This window comes from Macaca thibetana, chromosome 13 (assembly GCF_024542745.1).
Source record: "Macaca thibetana thibetana isolate TM-01 chromosome 13, ASM2454274v1, whole genome shotgun sequence".
In the NCBI taxonomy this organism is placed as follows: Eukaryota; Metazoa; Chordata; class Mammalia; order Primates; family Cercopithecidae; genus Macaca; species Macaca thibetana.
The window spans coordinates 15,147,000-15,167,868 of NC_065590.1; the positions used below are offsets into that span (position 1 = coordinate 15,147,000).

Below are 20,869 nucleotides of genomic sequence, written 5' to 3' on the forward strand. Positions count from 1 at the left end.
GTAAAAAGCTCCTGCAGGTCAGCCTGATGAGGACACATATCTAGTTTAATTCCCTCCTTTTATGGAAGAGAGGCCTAGGGAGGGGAGGTTGCTTGACCAAGGGCCCCCCAGTGAGTTTGTAGGAAAACTGTGACTCACCAATGAAAGACTTGAATTCAGCCTTGAATTTTCAAATAGTTGTCCTTGATTCTGTCGTGTTGTAATAGGTCAGGCTCAGAAGTGACAGAAGAAGCCACACTCGTCTTGAGGCTTGCTTGTCTTCCCTCTCTGTGCTTTTCTTTCCCATCTCAGCCCCTCCACCTCCCGGTCACCTGTGCACCGCCTCCCAGTTGAACAAAAGCCTCACTTAAGCATGAACCCCAGTCCTGGCTTTCCTAATCCATGGCCCCTGCTTTGTGCTGTATAAATGAGCCAAAGATGGTCTCTGTATGCTGGCCCCTTGATTATTAATTTCTTCACTGTAGGCTGAGACCAGACCTGCAAAACCCCACCAACCAAAGTCAAATGTTTGCATATCCATTTGCTTTGAACATAGCCCCACTAAGCCTCTGTTAATCCATTTAGAACCTGCCTGCTCTGTATACTCCATGAAACTGTGCCCAATATCTGCTGGCCAAGGAAAAGCTCCAAGCCATAAAGGCCCCAAGCCACTTTAGCCCATAGGAGCTCTCTGACCTAGATATTCCCTGCTGTGCTGCTGGGTGACTTCACCTGGCCATGTAAGCCCTCTTTCCAATTCTCTTCTTTCCTATGAGTCCTCTTCCCTTCTTTTCTGCTGAGTAGGAACCCATCTCCACACTATAGCCTCCTTGACCAACTCCTGCTGTAAAGGACATTCCCCAGTGTAAACCTGTTAAAGCATCACCCAGAAAGCATGTGTGTGCTACCGCCACCTTGTGGTCATGTCTTTTTCCTTAATCAACCCCCAAATCTCTGAAAAAACCTTCACTCTGGGCCTTTCCCCTCTTCTAGGCTTCCTTTACAACATTCCTGATCCGAGTCCCCAGTCTTCTCAAATTTGCTGGCCAGTCGAATAAATTAATCTCTATTGCTATATCAGTGGCCAATTCATTTATTCACTGGCCAAATATTCACTGAGCACCCAGTATATCGCAAGCAATGGCCTTGGCACTTGAGATACACTGTAGAACAAAACAGACAAAAATACCTGCATGGATGGAGCTGACATTCTAGTAGTACGATGATGGTTTAAAGTTTTTTCTCTTAGGAATATTTTATGGAACACTTTAAACCAAAGTAAGGAAGTGTTTTTGTTTGTTTGTTTGTTTGTTTGTTTGAGACAAGGTCTCACTATCACCCAGGTTGGGGTGCAGTGGCACGATCTCAGCTCACCGCAACCATCGCCTTCCAGGTTCAAGCGATTCTCGTGCCTCAGCCTCCCAAGTAACTGGGATTAGAGGCGTGTACCACCATGCCCAGCTAATTTTTTTGCATTTTCAATAGAGACAGGGTTTTGCCATGTTGGTCAGGCTAGTCTTGAACTCCTGGCCTCAAGCGCTTTGCCCACCCCAGCCTCCCAAAGTGCTGGGATTACAGGCGTGAGCCACCATGCCCGGCTAGGAAGTGTTGGAAGTGTTAAGTGTTAAGAGGAGAGTTTTTGCTGTCATCAGTGGGCTAGTGGGATAGAGAGTAAAGAGATGGGCTAGGTTTATAATAGGAGAATCCCTTTATGCTAGTGCATATGCCAGAACTTATGCACTGTATGATTGATGTATTCTATTTTATTTTATTTTATTTTATTTATTTTGAGATAGAGTTTTGCTCTTCTTGCCCACGCTGGAGTGCAATGGCATGATCTCAGCTCACTGCAACCTCCACCTCCCAGGTCCAAGTGATTCTCCTGCCTCAGCCTCCCGAGTAGCTGGGATTACAGGTATGCACCACCATGCCCGGCTAATTTTGTATTTTTAATAGGGACGGGGTTTCACCATGTTGGTCAGGCTGGTCTCGAACTCCTGACCTCAGGTGAACCACCTGCCTTGGCCTCCCAAAGTGCTGGGATTACAGGCATGAGCCACCACACCTAGCCAATGCATTTTAAAACAGTGCTTCTCTAATTTAATGTGCATGGGAGGTCTGGTTAAGATGATGACTTTAAGTCAGGAAGTCAAACCTGAGATCTGAGAATCTGCATTTTAACTCCACAAGCATGCTAATGGTGCTGATACATGAACCACACTTGGAGCAATAAGACTTTAAAGCAGATTCCTTTGAGCTGACTCTTCCAGGACTAATAATAATGATAATATGCTACTCACCACAGAAGGCTACTGCAAAGATGAAGTAACTTTGCAATAACTCAGCATTGCCTATTATTTGCATTTAGTGGTGGGAAAACCAAGGCTCTGAGGTGTTAGCTAGCTTGCTTATGAGCACCCATTGCAAGCAGGAGAGTCAGAGTGTGACTGCAGAGTCCCAGAGTTCACCCATGTGACTCTTTTGCTGCCTTGCCTGTTTCTAACCTGTAGCTTGCTGCTTGACCTAGTTTGCAAGAAGAGTCTTAGCCTTGGGCTTTACCTTCTGTAACATGAAGGGAGGCTGCATATGGACCCACACAAATATAAGCTGCTATTGTTGTCATTAAGCCTTGATGAGTTTTCTGCCTTGAACCTCCTCCTTCTACCAGGATTAAAAATATATCAACCACACATGCCCTTTTATCACTCACACAGCACTTCACGCATGTCATTACATTCCATCCCTGTATTGTCCATGTGGTACGGGTGCGGCTACTCACTTTTTTTTTTTTTTTTTTTTTTGAGACAGTCTAGTTCTGTCACCCAGGCTGGAGTGCATGGGTGCGATCTCAGCTCACTGCAACCTCTGCCTCCTGGGTTCACATGATTCTTCCACCTCAGCCTCTCAAGTATCTGGGACTACAGGCACCTGCCACCACGCCTGGCTAATTTTTGTATTTTTAGTAGAGACGGGGTTTCAGCATGTTGGTCAGTCTGTTCTCAAACTCCTGACCTCAGGTGATCCACCCACCTCAGCCTTCCAAAGTGCTGGGATTACAGGCGTGAGCCACCGCACCCTGCCAGCTACTCCCGTTGTACATACAAGGAAGAGAAAATTCAGAGATGTTGGGTGACCTCATTAATGTCATAGGATCCTAGCTCTAGAGAAGACCTTGAATGTTTTCTCCAGTTTGTTGCCTTTTAGCCTACTTAGTTTAGTTTGCTTTTAGCAATGAAGTCTCCCTTTCAAACAAAGTCCCATGGGAGGTCCAAGTTGTAAAGAAGAGGGCTCTGTTGGGAACAGGGTTCAATGGATGAATCCTGGCCCATTTATCCTTCCCTCTGCAGGGCTTCCCATTTCCAGAGACCTCAGAGAGAAGGGTCCAGGGAGCTCTGTTTGGAAAATCCCCATCCAAGTCAACACTCCCCTCAAATAAATGAAGAACAGGCCCCAAAAAGGGAGGTGACTTGGCCAAAATCAGACAGCAAGTGCATGACTTCTTAGACTCAAGAGACCAAGCCCAGAATCTAACAGAAACAACCTGGGCAGGTGAAAGGACCACACTCCTCACTCGTCTGACTGTTTACTGAGGTGTGTTTGATAAGTGGTCACTCATGGTCTTGCACTCCCACCTACGGGGCCAAATTCAATACTCCATCCACTAATCTCATAATCTCCCAGATGCTCCTTTCCTTAGACCCTGGTTGTAGGGGGGCAAGTCTTTTTATTTTCTAGGTATTGTGAAATAAAATATACATGCAGAAAACTGTGTAACTACATCCATGCCAAGAAATAGAATGCTATCTGAACCCTAAAAGCCCCCAGGTGCTGCTGCCCGCCACTGTGTCTCCCAGGGGCCAAATTTCACTGGGCCTTCAGAGAGAGCATGGCCTTGCTTCTCTCCGCATCACCAGTTCCCACAGCCCTCCACACAACAGCCCCATGTTGCCCATTTTGAACTTTGTATAAATGGAATCACACTGTATGCATGCTTTTGTGATTCTTGTACCCACAATATGTTTGTAAGGTTCATCTGTCTTGTGAGGTGCAGCTGGTTGTAATTCATTCATTTTCTTTGCCAAGGAGCATTGTGTTGTGTGCAGATAGATGATGTACGAATTCATTCTGTGATGGGTGCTTGGGTTGTTTCCAGTAGAGGCTATTGTGGACAGTGCTGCCCCGCATCGTTTTTGCAGACAGATTTGCTCTCATATTATCCAGGGAGAGGAAGACTGAAGGAAGAAAGGAACTCTCAGAGAAGAGGCAGCCAGGCCCCAGCCTCTGGGGTGCAAAAGACACCTTGGTCTTTCAATTTCCCCAGCACTCTATACTCAAAGCCTGTCAAGACCAAGGACATAGTCAACAATATAGGCATTTTCAATATTTTATTGTAAAACAGAGCTGAAGTGACAGGAAGTAGGGATCTTTGCAGCCAACATATACAGCACTCATTCGCTGAGTACCTGCCGAGCCAGGCTAGGTGCTCGGCCCTGCATATACGAGTCTTTTTTCCTGCTCTGAAGAGCTCCCAGCCTGGTGGGGGAGACAGGCCGAGGCACAGTCATCTTTCATACACGTCTCCAAGTGCCAGAAACTCTACAATGTCAAGGAGCAATTCTTTCCTTCAGCAGAGGAGGAAGGAACCCCCAGGAGCCACATTTGCTCGGAGCCTTAGGAGCTGAGAAACTTCTGATAGGAGGTAAAGTACTGCAGGTAGCTGTAAAAAATCTGGAGTGGAGATGGAGCTCGGAGCCTGGGCAGCAGTGCCTGGACTGCTTATGGAACAGTCCAGATTATGGAAGTGTTTTAAAAGGAAAAAAAAAATTATAGGACCAACATAGTACCATAACTTTTAATTTTTACAAATTGGGACATCACAAAAAAGAAGAAAAAAATGGGAAAGCTACCATTTACTTTCACCATCATTTCACAAATGCAGGACTATTTTAAGCCCCCAGCCTCTCCCAAAAGAACATAATCTCCAAATGAAGTGCTCTCCTTCACGTGGACTAAAAAAGAAATCAGGAAATCCTTAATTTTCATTCTCCACAAACTCTTAAAAACCTTCCTCACGGACTGGCATTTGTTTGTAAAACAGGGTGTGGGAGCCACTTGGTGGGGGGTCATCAAGGGGCCTGATGTATCTGGGGCATGGGAACGTGGAATGAGGATGGAGGAGGCAGTGGGGAGAGGAGAGCAGGCTGGGCAGGTGGTCGGGGTTTGATCCCGAATGCAGAGGAGACGCGGAAGGGCTTTGCGCAGGGGCTGCTGTGCTCTGATTCACACATTAGAAAGACCATTCTGGAGGCAGCATGGAGGCTGGTCAGTTGAAGAGGAGGCAGAATCCTGTGACCAGGTTCTTGTGACTCCTTCTGAGGATCCACCCCTCAATGGCTTGTCCTCAGTGCCCCCATAGTCGGGAGCCCTGGGGCAGGGGGACTGGCAGTCCCTGCAGTCCTTGCCATGCCAGAATGGGAACAGGCAGGCCTGGGCAGTACTACTCATCCTCCTGGAAGTAGAATTTGGTGACCATGACACCCTTGTCAGGCATATTGGTGAGACTGACGGGCTGGTCTGCTTCCATTGCTGTGCAGAGGAACCAGCCCGGGCAGGCGGCAGACTCGAAACTGGTGGTGGGGCCGCTGTCTGAGCGGACGAAGGCGAAGCGCTTGTCCTGTTTTCTGTTCTTGCTCAGGTCAGTGATGTTAACTGCCTGGAAATCAAAAGATGGGTAGGTGAGAACTGAGGCCTAGGAAGTCCTGTGCTGCCTCCCTCTCCACTCCACACCATGACATGGCCCTCTGGACAGCCCAGAGTTAGTACAGGGGAAATGCTGTACGGTAAAAGCCCCCAGGGGCTCTTGTCTGCCACTCTGTGGGACTCTGGGACCCAGGTTTATTTATTTATTTATTTATTTATTTTCCCCAGACGGAGTCTTGCTCTGTCCCCCAGGCTGGAGTGCAGCAGTGCAATCTCAGCTCACTGCAACCTCCACCTCCTAGGTTCGATTCTCCTGCCCCAGCCTCCCGAGTAGCTGGGATTACAGGCATGGACCACCACACTCATCTAATGTTTTGTATTTTTAGTAGAGACAGGGTTTCACCATGTTGGCCAGGCTGGTCTCAAACTCCTGACCTCGTGATCTGCCCACCTCGGCCTCTCAAAGTGCTGGGATTACAGGCGTGAGCCACCGCACCTGGCCTGGTCCAGGTTTCTTAGGACAGCAAAGACACAAAGAGGCTGTCCCACTGTCACACCTTGATTTTGGGAAATCTGGCCACTCTGGCCTCGGACCAGTAAGTCTCATAAATACACAGCACCATCAGCAGAAGCCAAGGCCTGTAGAGCTGGTGTTCTGTCAGGGTTTGAGCTCTGAGGAGATGAGGTGGTGGTGTGTTCCATGCAATATCCTAGCCATCCCCACTCCTCACAGAACAGGCAGTCACCCTCCAGAACAGTGTCCCTGTCTACTGGTAAGGGATGTGATAGTGCCACAGTATGGCCACTCACATTGAGGTTAAGGTTGCATCCAGCAAGCCCCTGAGACAAAGCCATGTTTTCCCAGGGCTGGGAAACCCACTAAAATTACATGAGATCAAGGAGCACAGGGCTCTGGGTGGGGCACCAACTAATCAATATGAGTCGATAAGGATTGGAAGAGAAAGGTCCTGAGGATGGGCTTTGCTAGAAGAGGGCAGATCCGAATGGGTTGGTGGCCTTTGAGCAAGGGAGTAGCACACAGAGATTCGGGTCCTGTGGGAGACCATTAGAGTGGTGGGCTCCAGTGCCTGTGCCTCCTGGTGCAGATTCCTATGCAGTCCCCTCTCACAAGGGGCTAGACTTAGCCACGTGAGTGGCTTTGGCCAATAGGATGATGTAAGCAGAAGTTATAATAAGCACCTGCATGTTGAGACTTGTCTTTTTGGAATAATCCCTTTTGAAGTCAGCCGCCATGCTGTAAGGAAGCTCAAGCTGACTCTTAAACACTGAGAGATCACAGGCAAAGAGAGCCTGGAGAATGAGGGACCATCTCAGATGCCCAGCGCAAGCCAGGCACTCTGCTGAATGCAACTGCCAAAGTGAGCCCAGTGTGTTCCACCACGTAGAACAGAACTAACTACCCAGCTAATCCTGTTCAAGCCATAGAATCGTAAGAATAAATTTTGGTTTTTCAAGCCACTGGATTTTGGGGTGATTTGATATCCAAAACAGGTTTTTACCTCCAGCTGGAGTCTGGTCTCATCACCAGACTTGACACAGGACAGGCACATCTTCCCTCCATGGATTCCCAAGAACAGAGCATGAGGCTCAATGGGTACCACATCTATCTTTTCTGGGGAAGAGCAGAGGGGAGGGTCAGGTTAATAGAAGAGGAGGCAGCAATAATGAAGAGACCCTGGGTATTTTTCTGTCTCCCCTGGTCCCACAAAACTAAAATCCCAAGGTCAGAAGGGCAGAGAGGTCTCATCTTCCTGGTCTGCATCTAAACAGAAGATTAAACCAAGCACACTATCCAGTTACTCCTAGAGGCCTGAGTCTCCTGGATGTTGTTCCACATGATTTCCATCTTTTCCTCACTTTCCGCAGGATACCCGTGCTCCAGGTCAATAGGTGTGTTGCTGAGGGGCAGGGAAAATGGCGCAAGGCCATGAGTGGGGCTCCACAGCAGCCTGGGGGTCTCTGAACCTCCTCTTTCCCTAAAAGGCCTCCATGCTCTCATGTAGCAACAAAAATCTCAGCCTCCTTGTGCTTCAGTGTGTTCATTAGGAGAACTACCAGGACAGGAAAGGTGGGTCTCATCCACTTTCAGAGTGAGGCAGGGGAGACAGAACGAGGGAATAGGGAAAGTGGGAAGGTGGAGGTAATACCATCCTACAACACCAAACAGGGGAGTGAAAACATCCTAGAAGGTTGGAACTAAAAGAATCGCACTTCCCGTCATCCAACTGACATCATCCCACTGAAGGGAAAGCTGAGGAACAGAGTGGGTGAAGCTTCTTCAAGTTCATCCATCTTGTTTAATACATGGACCAGAATATGGCTGAGTATAGTGTCCAGGAATAAGAGACATAGCCCAGCCTTATACATGGTGGATTAATTTGGGATTGAGTTAGGGTTTGAACAACATAGGAACATGGAGGCTTAATAGGCACTGGAGGAAGGAACTGTCAACCTTGCCTTCTGGTATTTGCCCTTCCCAGCTGTGGCCCTGGGATCACTGTGCCTATAGTCACTGACCCCTGACCTAGACTCTACCTCTCCATGCCCTCTTCAGGCTGCCCTCATATGTGCCCTTTAGTAGCCAGGCCCTCCCAGGTTCAAACTTGAGTACAAACACCCAATAAGGATTAGGACGTTGCACCTAGTGTTTGTGCAGGCAGGCCATGCTGCTGCAGACAGAGGGGCAAGGTGACCCAGCGCCCACACACATTGGCTTTCCTGGCAAGCGCTCACCTTCTAAATTGACATTTGGTCCTTGCAAGTATCCAGCCACTAGTTGGTTGTTCCTCAGGTAGAAGGTCTTCTGGTTAACATCCCAGATTCTGAAAAGGAAAAGGACTCAGCTGTAGTGCACAGCTGCCATGGCCCCAGCCTTGTGCTTAGCACCTTCCCGTGTCCCCCAGAACTTGTTAAATTTGCATCCAGCTCTTCCCGGGGTATGGTATATTAGTATACCCATGGCATGCATGGATGAGAAGACTGAGGCTGACACTGGTTAAGAGGCAGGCCCAACCCTCACAGCTGGTGAGCTGTGAGCCCACATTTGACTCCCCTCCTCGCTTGCTTCCCATCTTAGATTCCCAGGGCAGGCACTTCTGTTTCAGCAAAGCACACTGCAGAGCAGCAACATCCAAACAAACTTTCTGGGATGCAAAAATGTTCTATAGCTGCACTGCCCAATAGGGTGGCTGCTAACCACGTGTGGCTGTTGAGCTCTTGCAATGTGGATAGTGTAACCAAGGGTCTCGATTTTAAATTTTCTTCTCTTTTCATTCAATTAAGTATACATTTAAATAGCCACCTGAGACTAGTGGCTACCACAGCACCTAGTTAGAAGTTTCAAGAGACAGAACACCTTGCAGCTAACTCACTCTGAGCCTTAGACCAGGAAGGTCTGTCCCTAGAGCCTTTCCTCCATTAGCTGGTGACCTGCTCAGAGTCCTGCAGGAGCAGCTGCCCTTGGGAACAAGCAGGCTTCCTCCCTACCTCAGCCAGTGGCTTGCTTCTGGGTCCCAATCCTTTCTTCTTGGTAAAGAGCCTCTCTGGTTGAGAGCAGGACTCAAAGCTGTGAGATGTAATAAACAGAGCCCCAGCCAGCATGTCCTGGGACCTGTGCCTCATATCCTCACCTGTGAAGTGTGGCTAACTCTACCCTCCTCATCAGGTGGCTCTGAAGAGCCCACACGCTCAACGAGGAGTGGCCGGGCAAACCAAAGTGCTTTGCATATGGCAGCATTGGCCTGTTTGTGATTATCCTAGTTTCTAGATTTAGCCTCAATCTGGAGGGATTAGACATTGCCTGCTGGGGCCTCCAGGGGGATCTCCTGGAGCTTCTAGCTGATCAGAGCAGGCAGAGGCAACCTGGGGAAGCAGACAGTCCCCATATCTGGAAGGGAGAGACTTGTCACTCATATGCCCACAGAACCTGACTTGCAGCCTCAACCCAGACAAACATAAAGGTCAGATTGGGGGAGAAGTCACCCGAACATGATTTCACTGCTGGAATGTCACGCAGCAGAGGGCATGTACAAGCAGTCCTGTCATTTCTGTCAGCATCACATCTTTACAATAGGGACGGTCTCACAAAGCCCTGATTCCATTTTCAAATCACAGTGATTTTCAGGCATTTTACAATGCACAGAATCCTGTTATGCTATTATCTGTGCCTTTAACTTTCACAACAACCCGGTAAGGCACACAAGGAATTATCGTGAATCTCATGTCACAGATGTCACAGGTGCGGAAACCAAGGCCCCTGGAGAGTGGGACCCTCTGACGTGTCAGCACAGACAGGCATTGCTCGTATCAGTCTGGGCCTTCAGGCTGTGCCCTGGTGCCCCTCTCTGCTTCTCTGTCAGCACATTCAGCTGGGCCTGAATCGCAGCCGCACTCCTTGGCATGCATCTATTACTCACTGGGTTGCTGAGTCTCTGGGAAAGTAAGACAGCCCTCCGGTCGTACCATCCACATCTGCGATATTTTGAAATACAAGTCCTGAAGCCCATGCACGTAACAGCCTCTTTCTTGAATAATGGACATCCTCTCCAGCCCAAACCCAGTTCTCAGGCCCTGTAGGGCCTGGCAGCCCCCAGCAGCTGTGATATGTTTCCAGTCTCCAGCTAATCCACCCTCACCTCCTCCTCCTTGGGGTAGCCTTACCTGAAGGCTTGCATCTTGCTGGGTTTTCTCCCAGAGGGCCGGCCGACGGTCTCTGAATGGAACAGGAAGAGGAGGAGACAGATTAGGTGACTGCCGAGGCCCCTGCAGATTTCCATTCTGTGACTGCAGCAAGACAGTGGACTGCCATTGTGGGCCCAGAGTTGCGGTTTATAAAGAAATAGTCACTCACCCAAGCTAGGCGTCTGCCACCCTGCCCCACTCTGAGAAGCGGAAATACCCTCCTCACATTTCCAAAAAGAGAAACTCTTGCTGTTGTCACTTTCAACCCCGCTAAGTGTCGCAATGGAGTGTTGTAACTGATTCCCTCCCCTTTTTCCCCTGTGCAATTTCCCCAAAATTGAGATTTCTATTTCCCCTTCATTGAGTTCCTGGGAAGAAGAGCACAATGGAAACCAAACTCCCTACTGTGCCTGACAGGTACCCGGAGTCTGTTTGTTGACTTTTTAAAAAACAGATTTGAGCAGAAAGGCCCTTTTTTCATAATAAAATGAAAGGGCTCCCTGCACATGGGACAGTCTCATGTCACTTTGTGTTCTTTGAAGGATGGACAGCCTTGGACTCCAGACCATAGATTGGCAAACATTCTGTAAAGGACGAGAGAGTAAATATTTTAGGTTCTGTGGGCCACGATTACTCAGCTCAGTTGTCTGTTTCACAAAAGGACATTGGCAATCCATAAATCAACAAGCCTAGCTGTGTTCCAATACAACTGTATTTGCAAAAGCAGGGGATGGACCGGATTTGGCCTGCATCTGCTGACCCCTGATGTAAAGTGAGTCCTTCTGAGAGGTGCTTTAAAATCAACTATTTTCCCACTATCTTACGTCTTTAAAGTTATGGTCTTGGGACGATGACATAAACTCAGCATTTGGACAGGAATGGGTCTAAATTCAACCTCTGCCACTTGCCATGTGCCACCCGTGTGACCTCGAACAAATCATTTCATTAGTTGAGCCTCTGTTTCTTCACTCTCAGAATGAGGGTGGTCGTGTCTTTTTCACAGATGGATGGAAGGAAGGAAGGGAAAGAGGGAGGGAGGGAGAGAGGAAGCAAGTGTAGGGAGGAAGAGGAGAACTTCTGGCCCATAATGGGTTCTGATGCACATTAACTTCCTTCCTTACAATATTCTAGACAGGAAAAAGGTAAGCATGCTCCTATTTTATGGGTAGGAAAAAGTTGAAGAGAATTTCTGCATGATCTACGGGATGGACAGTGCTGGCGCAGAAGTATAGGTTGCAGTGTTTTAGAGCTGGACGGGAGCTTGGCAATCATCCTGTCCCAACCTGGCATTATTTTCAAGAAGACTCAGAAAAGACTCAGACAAAAAAGCGATCTGTCCAAGGTCACACAGCTTGCTGATGGCAAAGGCGTGCAGAGAAATCCAGGTCTTCTGACCTCCAGCCCCGGGCACTTGATTATTAACAAATGCTTCAGAAACTTTAAACTCTAATACTTAACACACTTTGGGAAGTGGCAAATAAGTAGGCAGGTTAATATACATCACCTCCTTCAGCTAGTCCTCACAAAAACAAACAAATGAACTAACAAAATGTCTCCTTGGCCCTCAAAGGAAGACACTATTTCTCAAACGTGTTTCAAAAAGAATGGGTGGGCTGGGCACGGTGGCTCACGCCTGTAATCCCAGCACTTTGGAAGGAAGAGGTGGGTGGATCACCTGAGGTCAGGAGTTCAAGACCAACCTGGCCAACATGGTGAAACTCCATCTCTACTAAAAATGCAAAAATTAGCAGGGGGTGGTGGCATGCACCTGCAATCCCATCTACTCGGGAGGCTGAGGCAGGAGAATCACTTGAACCCAGGAGGTGGAGGTTGCAGTGAGCCAAGATCATGCCATTGCACTCCAACAACATGATCCTAGGTAACAGAGTAAGACTCCATCTCCAAAACAAGAGCAAAAACAAAAACTATGAGTGACTCACTCAAGGTCATGCAGCTTGTGAGGACAGTACAAGAATACAGACAAAATGTCAAAATGTTTACTACTACAGCAGTTGATCTCGATGAGTCTGACTATTTTCAACCAACAAATCAGAATCTTTCTCTCAACCAACAAATCTTCCAACCAATAAATCAGAATCAAACACTTTGTGTCCAAAGAGTTAATCCTGCAAAGGTGGAAGGCTATGAATGAATTTCCCAAAGGTTTAAAGAATGCATCCTTCAGAGAAAATAGAACATTTCTGCAAAATTGTGTCAACTCCCTGGGTGATGGGTTTTTTAGGCAAAATGGCATGTCTGTATTCCTGTACGGTCCTCACAAGCTGTGTGACCTTGAGTGAGTCACCCATCCTTTTTGACATATGTTCGAGAAATAGTGTCTTCCTTTGAGGGCCAAAGAAGCATTTTGTTTTGTTCATCTGATTGTTTTTGTGAGGACTAGCTGAAGGAGGTGATGTACATGAACCTGTCTACTTATTTGCCACTTCCAGAGTGTGTTGAATATTAGGGTTGAAAATTTCCGAAGCATTTGTCAATCATCAAGTGTATCACTTTATCGTCACACCCTCTGAAAGAGAAGGCAGCTAGCACCTGACTGGGATAGGTTCTCTCCTATCTGTCTGTCTTCAGTCCTCTGGAATTGGAAAGCCGTAATTCTCTCAAAAAATGTCCTTACAGATTGCGGAAGAGAAGTGGCTTGCCAAGGTATGGTGGAGAGTTCCATCCTGGCCACTGCCCTCAGACAGCATTTCAAGTAAAAGCCCCACCCACAGTGTGGCTCCTAGGTAAATGTTTCTCTGACCCCAGTCTGCATTGAAAGAGTATTCTCCTGGAGAAAAGATGCTCGGGGCTCCTGCTCTGTGTCATTTCCCCACTGTGTCCTGAGAAGTGGCCCAGCCTGCCCTTTCTCGATATGCAGAGGGTGAGAATGGGGGTGGTCCCTGGGGCAGGAGTTATGGAGTCTAGGTCTGAATCCCCCTGTGTCATTTCCGAGCTGGGCCACCCCCACACAATGTACAGAGACTGTCTTGGTCTCAGTTTCATTATCTGATAGAGTTAATAATAGAAGCCACGTCATCAGTTACTATACAGATTGAATGAAATGCTGCACGTGATGAATCATGCCTTGACCCTGGCACTTGGGGAATACTCACACCGTGGCTTTTGTGTACGCTTCTTTACCCCGGGTAAAGTGGGAGAGATCAGGCCCAGTGAACGCCCCAGCCCCTTGGTCCTGCCGTGCACTCCCAGCCTTCCTGCTCTGTATCCTGACCCATCCTCCTTTCCCAGTCCAGTCTCCAGCCTGCTCTGACTCCAAAGGAGGGGGCTGTCAATCACTGTGGCTTAGGGAGAGGAAGAAAGGGGACAGGGGAAGCTCTCTCCCTCTTCCTCACGCTTCTGGCCACAAGTCCACTCTTGGTTTCATGTTATCTCACCCAAACAGTTGGCGTCCTTATGATTTCTGCCCACAGGAAATCTCTGACTAATCTTATTCTCGGTTCTGGGTCCTCAGCACCCCCCCAGTTCTGCTTCCTAGATGAAGCTTTAAGACCACAGCACATAAAGGACTATGCCTTCCCAGTCAGCACCCACAGCTTTCACCGGAGTTCCTGGTCATCACAATTGTATCTAGTGCCTTCTATGTGCTGAGCCCTGTGCTACCAGACACTAGAGACAACAGGAGCGTCTAAGCCCCATGTAAAGGGGTTTTGGTGAAGCAGAGAGATAGGGAAACCAGGTTGTCCATGTCTTAGGAGGGACACTGCACTGCTGCAAGGAGACACATCTTGTGTTGATGCTTGTAAAGCGTTTAGCACAGCCACCCACGTGGGAAGTGTTCAATAGGTGTTGGCTATTTCTCAACATTGGTTAATTGCATCTTTCAGTTCTAGGATTTCCATTTGGTTCCTTTTTTGTGTAGTTGTTAGTTCTCTGCCAAAAATTCCAATCTTGTGTTTTAAGTCTTTGAGTATATTCTCCATAGTTCTTTCAAAGTCTGCCCCGATTCAAATCCATGATTTGAATCCCTGCTGGATCTCCATTTATTGCCTGTTTCTCCCTGATACACAGGTCTTCTTGCATGTGCCTCATTCCTTTTTGATGACTGCTGAATACTATATATTGGTCATTCAAGGCTCTGGATGATTGTTATCTGTACCCTGAGATGGTTCACTTTTGCTGCCGCTGGACAGGTCAGGTAGGCCAGGAGCCTTTCAAAAGCAGGTAACCTCTACCCTAGCAGGACTTGAGATCATTCAGAGGAGGGCTTCAGTACCTGTGAAGGCTGACCCAGATTTCCAAATTGGGTGGGGATTATCAGGGACCCTCCTTGTAGGTAGGATATAAGGTACAAATTTTATCTCCCCCACCAAGTTCCGTGAATGCTCAAAATCTCAGCTGAAGTTTTTGAAACCAGCACATGTGCCCAAGAGTAAAGGGCGCCAGTGCTGGGCTCCACCTCACTGGGCTCAGACAGTTCCTTACAGCCTTGGCCATTCTCTGATGCCTCCAAAGAGATCTTTTGGAAATATGTTTTGTCTAGCTTTTCTAGTTATTCATAGCAGTAGAGGTGGTCATAAACAACCTAGGCTAGAGGTATCTGATGTAATCTACTGTTTTGTTTTGTTTTTTTTTTTGAGATGGAGTTTCGCTCTTGTTGCCCAGGCTGGAGTGCAATGGAGCAATCTCAGCTCCCTGCAACCTCCGCCTCCGGGTTCAAGCAATTCTCCTGCCTCAACCTCCCACATAGCTGGGATTACAGACATGTGCCACCATCCCCCCGCTAATTTGTATTTTTAGTGGAGACAGGGATTCACCACGTTGGTCATGCTGGTCTCGAACTCCCGACCTCAGGTGATCCACCCATCTTGGCCTCCCAAAGTGCTGGGATTACGGGCATGAGCCACTGTGCCCGACCCATAATCTACTTTTTAAAAATCTTATTATTCAGGACGGCTGGAGTTTGAGTGGCATTTAGAGGTAGGGGTAGGAAAAGTGATTTGAAAAGTTGGGTGAGGTCCAGAGAAGGAATGGCCTTTAATGCCACCCCAATGAGCTGGAAACTTACCTTTTAAAAAACTTAATAAGAGGGTAATGTTGTCAGGTGTATTTTATTAAGATCATGTTGGAGACAGTGGACAGATGGATTAAACTTGGATGGGGTCATTGACCCCGAAGGCAGAGCAGTGGTGCGCTGGTAAATGTTTAACAATTGAATCTCCAAGAAAAGTTTCCATTTGCCAATTTCCATGACATAATACGCCTACCACGGATAATTTCAAGCTACTGACGTGATATCACTGAATGGGGAGCTGGGGAGACATATACACAATTGGATCCTGTGGGCTGCAGCACCCCCAGAGAGGCAGGAAGATTCAGCCCTTCTAAAGGGAAATTGTCTCCACATTTCTTAGCTCCAACTTCCCTCCTCCTCAGCCCAAATGGCTCACCCCACAAGTTTCACCCCCCCTTGCAGAAAACAATCCTTACTGACAAATCCAGTTTGTCGGGAAGCTTTAACAAATTTCAGTACAAACATTTTCATCTGGACCTCCTGGAGCTGCATTTGTGTCACCCAAGCACTATTTGTGAAATGTTGACATCCAGCTTTGGGTGGACAGATGTGCACCCTGCCTTGTAATGACTTCGTCTCACATTTAGTGGTTTCAGCCACCACTTGAATCCTGAGTGTCACAGGACACACCACACAATATAAGCAATATTGTTTTCCAAACTTTGTAAAATTTTGCTAAGATAATGCTGCAAAGACTCCAGTTGCTCTTTCTGAGTCATGGGTAAAAACTTTAGTACAAAGAAGAGAAAGAAGCACAAGAAATACAAACCCCCAGGGTATAATCTGATGTCTTCTTTTTGTTAGTCCCCACTGACCCAATCCTGCCAAGTAACCAAGTTAATTTTAACCAAATCCGTCAACTTATTAGAAGCTCCCTAAGGCAGCAGGACAGGTTTGGAGACATCTGTCCGCCTGAGTACCTCTACTCTCCAAGCTGCAGCCCCCAGGCTTGCTGCTATCAGAGTGAGCACCTCTTCTCTCCTGGATGATGAAGGGGATCAGGACATGGTATATAAGCCAACTGTTATCTACAAGAAGCTACTCTCCTCTTGGATCTAGATGGTTAACTTCATGTGAATCCTTTCTGAGGTTCAGAACCTTCCAAGATGATTTTTGCCCCAGCAGTTTATGGGTTAGCTATGGATCTGCCCTGAAAGTCATTACCTATGTAGTTATCTTGTGTTTTCAGAGGTACACGTTTGCTCTTGCCTTCTTGGCTTTGATGATTAGTTTTATAATCCCCCTGCAGGCAGGAGGAAATGGAGAAGAACAGACACCATGGGGAAGGGGACAACTGTGTTGCTTAGTTGTTGTAGTTTAGGCTCTGTGTTACGCTTTCACACAGATCTCCTTTTGTCTACATAACAGCTGTGCAACGTGGACAGACATACTGACACCCACTTTTAAAATGAGTACAAATTCATTGTCACTTTACAGAAGAACTCAAGGTTCAGGCTACTCTGTCTATGGAGTGGCCATTCTTTTATTCCTTTACTTTCTTAATAAACTTGCTTTCACTTTGAAAAAAAAAAAAAAGAAGAAGAAGAAGAACTCAAGGCTTAGAAAGATTAACTCACTTGCTCCAGATCCTGGACAGGCCAGGATTGAAACCCAGTTTTGTTATTTCTTCCTACACTGCAGTCCTGCTAAAGAGGCTGCTGAGTTTTTTCTCTCTGCTTCATTGCATGGTTAACAGAAGCAAGAATTACATTTGTTCCTATGGTGTTTCTTTTGGGCTGAACTCCCATCTCATAGAGTAACTATTTAGTTCATAATTGCTTGAAAATTCAGGGAGGATTTTTGGTAATAGAAAGAAATGATTCTAAAACCTTACACAGGTTACAGGGAAAGCGCTTTACCTGGTAAAGTGGACTAGAGTGACAATTATCTTGGTTTGTCTAGGACTTTCTTGACTTTATTACTGAAAGTTCTACACCTTGGCAAATCCCTCAGTCCCTGAAAAACTCAGATAATTGGGTTATTTTAAATTATCAACCCTTAAAGGGCACTGGAACCTCTGGTGGCTGCTGCTGCAAATTGCAGGCACAATTAATGATTGCAATTGTACCCTGCCAGTGTAGTCTGTTTTTATTAGCAGAGATGTGATCCATTTTATTAGACAACAGATAGATAGATAGATAGATAGATAGATAGATAGATAGATACATACATACATACATACATACATACATACATACATACACACACAGAGCAATCACATAGGAGTATTCAAAAACCTTAGTGAGTCTGCCACTTGGGAAAATAAACCATAGCAGATATATTAGTAATCAATCATTTTCATTCTGATTAATTATTTATTAAAACATTCATCTTTAATTTCCTTCAACTACATAATCAAGATATTGTTCATCGCTAGTAGCCTAAAATTGTTTTCAGACTTGGATCCTAAAAAGGATTTACCCTTTTAGTCAGCACTGTCTTCACCTTCTCCTCTTCCTCCACCTCCTTCTTCATACAAGTCAGCTGTGAGAGAAGTGGTGGGACCCCATTGTGTAGAGAGAAAGCAGAGGTCCAGAGAAACGAATGACTAGTCCAAGGTAACACAAAGTGTATGCACATGGTTCCATCTCTATCCTTTACCCTCTGTGCTCACCCTTCCAGTTTCCAGTCAGAGTATGAATCCCCTCAACTTTTCTCTTCTTGGCACCCTGTTCTGTGCTTGGCAAACATTGATACCTCCCATATTCCTGGCCTTACTTAGATGGAGAATGTGGTTCCTCTGCCCAGGGAACATGGCGTCTTCACTAAGCTTATTGCACTTGTTTCCCGAATTCAATCCAATTCAAGTTCACACACATTTATTTAGCACCTATTGTGTGTCAGTTCAAAGTATTTTGGGATGAACCAGTTTTAAGCACAGAGATTTATTTCTTCACAATGTATCACTATCTGGTTCTAAGAATGGTTCCAGCATCCTACTTTACATATTTGAAAAACACATAAGACCATGGGCTAACATTGTAGCACAACCCACCAGGGACCATTGTACCCACTGGGGGACAGGGGAGGATCTGCTGCCCTCAGAATAACTGCTTGTGGTTGACAAAGCAATTCCCCTCTCCATGATTTCGTTAAGTCTCTGTGCCCCCATAGCATAGTGTAGTGGTTTGAAGACAGACTGTCTGCAGTCAACCCACCTCCTCCTCTTATACTAGCTGTCTGGCCGTGGGCAAATTACCTAATCTCTCTATATCCATTTCCTCTTCTGAAAATGTGAGCAATAATAGTCCTTCCTCATAGGGTTATTGAGAGGATTCAGTGGGATAACCCATGTAAAGAGCTCAGCACGGCGCCTAGCTTGTAATGTGTCCATGACACATTAAAAGCTGACACTTCCATTGTGCTTATTACAAGCTAAGAGTTGTTCAGCTTCCTCTAGACCTCCTCTTAATACCCAGAAAGGAGAGTAAGGAAAGTAAGACCCAGAAAGGAGAATGGCCTGCTCATTAGAGGCCAATTTTATTTTATTTTATTTATCTTTATTTATCTATTTTTTTAAGACAGAGTGTTTCTCTCTGTTGCCCAGACTGGAGTGGAGTGGTGTGATCTCCGTTCACCACAACCTCCGCCTCCCGAGTTCCAGCAATTCTCCTGCCTCAGCCACCCAAGTAGCTGAGATTGCAGGTATGCACCACCACGCCCAGCTAATTTTTGTATTTTTAATAGAGATGGGGGTTTCACCACATTGACCAGGCGGGTCTCGAACTCTTGACCTCAAGTGATCCACCCACTTTGGCCTCCCAAAGTGCTGGGATTACAGACATGAGCCACTGCGCCCAGACTCGGGGGCCTATTTTAAATTAGAAACTTAAAATTAGAGTCTACAGACCACTGATCCTGAGTGTTTTTTCCTTTGTGCCACACAAATCCTAACCAGAGGTTGCAAACTGGCAGCTTATAATTTAAATATTTTATCTGCTTGCTTTATTGTCTTATTTAATCAGAATACTATACGCAACGAAATCAGAATATCTGACTCTTCTGGAAAAGTGAGAAGTTCTGGCCACCTGGGCCTGCATTCTCTTGTGACAACTATCTGGTGGAACTGACTAGTGCCAAGTCCTTAATTCTCCACAGTTCCCACCCTTCCCTGTCAATCAACCCTCAGACCTTGTGGCTCAGTGCCACATTCTATTAGTATTTCTCATTAAGTTCACACTGTTCTTTCTCTCATTTAACAGAGCTATTTCACCAATTTCCCTATTCTATCAACAGTTGAAAATGACCCCCACACTCCAAGGACTCTATGACTTTTGTCACAGCAGTTACCCCTCTCTGTTCACCTGCTGCTCCAGCAGGCACTAGGCTTGCAGCCCCTGCCTCAGAGTGCCTGCATGGTCTCCCATGGATGCCTCCCTGTGCCCAGGTCCCCCAGACAGGCCTGCAGCCCCATGCGCTTGACATTTTCCTGGACGCTTGTTCACCAGAGCCTGAAAGCATTTGGTAAACACCAATCGTAGATATTTTCCTCTCTCATTTCTCAGGTGGAAAAATAAGAGTGGAAGGAGCTTACCTAAAGCCATGGGGAGGCCTGATAGGACAGGAGGTCTTCCGAGGTCTTCCAGACTCTAACTCTAGACTGAGCTGCTGCCCATAAAGTAAGTAGCATCCAGGCAGTACCTGGGCCACAGCCCCTCCCAGGGTGGAGCTGCTCCTCCTTCCAGAACACCTCAGAGAGTGCAAGGAGGAGCCCAGCCTCTCCTCCCACATACTTGCAGAGGGCTGGCCAGCATGAGGACATGGGCCGGCTGATGGCTGACGTGATGCCAAGCAGGCCCCGTTTCCAGGAGAGTGACTCAGGCAGGCAGAAACCAAACTGGTTCTTATCTGCGTAAGATGAGAGGTCACATGCAGAGAACTGAGCTGGGCCTTCATGCTTACCCCAACCCCGACTGCCGCCAGCTCATGCATGTGTGCACACATTCATTCAAAACACACGTGTTGGCTTCATCCTGTGTGCCGGGCACTCTTCCAGGCATTGGGAACAAGCCAGACAAGGTCCCCAACGCCCTAACGAAGGAAAACAGACAAGAAACGAGTTAACAAATAAAATAACTTCATAGGGCATATTGCCATAGGGAAAAATCCAAAGCAGGATATGCTTTTGAGGGACCTAGGAAGGGGTGGCTATTTTAGGGAAAGTGGTCAGGGAAGACTTCTCTGAGAGGGTGACATAGGAGCAGAGACCTGAGCAATGTCAAGGAAGGGGAAGAATATTCCAGGTGGAGGGAACAGCAAGGGCAAAGGCCTTGTTTGAGCACCACGTGGAAGCCATGTCTTAGGGAATAACAGGGTCCATCCCCGCTTCCAGTTACCCCCATGCCCTATACCTGGCCTCTGCCATGACATTGTCCACAAGGCCAGATACTCTCCCCGCCTTCTCTAGAAGCACCTGATGTTCTGAACACTTCTCCTCCTTTTTGCCATTGAGAATGA

General features: G+C 47.0%; 1 protein-coding gene across 3 annotated transcripts; it reads right to left on the reverse strand.

The window, feature by feature from the left end:
• Positions 1-4,347: 4,347 nt before the first annotated feature.
• IL1RN (interleukin 1 receptor antagonist) lies at positions 4,348-20,115 on the reverse strand. 3 transcript variants are annotated; one of them, XM_050753414.1, is made up of 5 exons: positions 19,947-20,115; positions 10,360-10,411; positions 8,434-8,522; positions 7,200-7,312; positions 4,348-5,692 (listed from the first exon to the last, which is right to left on the reverse strand). In XM_050753414.1, exons 1-5 carry the CDS (start codon positions 19,954-19,956, stop codon positions 5,477-5,479), a joined length of 480 nt encoding a protein of 159 aa, XP_050609371.1. In that variant the 5' UTR covers positions 19,957-20,115; the 3' UTR covers positions 4,348-5,476. The 3 variants fall into 3 exon arrangements, with proteins under 3 accessions (XP_050609371.1, XP_050609373.1, XP_050609370.1); XM_050753416.1 differs by lacking the exon at positions 19,947-20,115 and adding an exon at positions 10,550-10,612; XM_050753413.1 differs by lacking the exon at positions 19,947-20,115 and having other exon boundaries at positions 10,360-10,534.
• Positions 20,116-20,869: the final 754 nt, after the last annotated feature.

Coding starts and splice junctions, on each gene's coding strand:
- IL1RN (XM_050753413.1), bottom strand. CDS start 10,475: ATGGAAATCTGCAGGGGCCTCGGCAGTCACCTAATCTGTCTCCTCCTC. Junction 7,313..8,433: donor ACCAAATGTCAATTTAGAAG/GTGAGCGCTTGC, acceptor GCTCTTCCCCAG/AAAAGATAGATGTGGTACCC. Junction 5,693..7,199: donor AGACCAGACTCCAGCTGGAG/GTAAAAACCTGT, acceptor TTTGATTTCCAG/GCAGTTAACATCACTGACCT.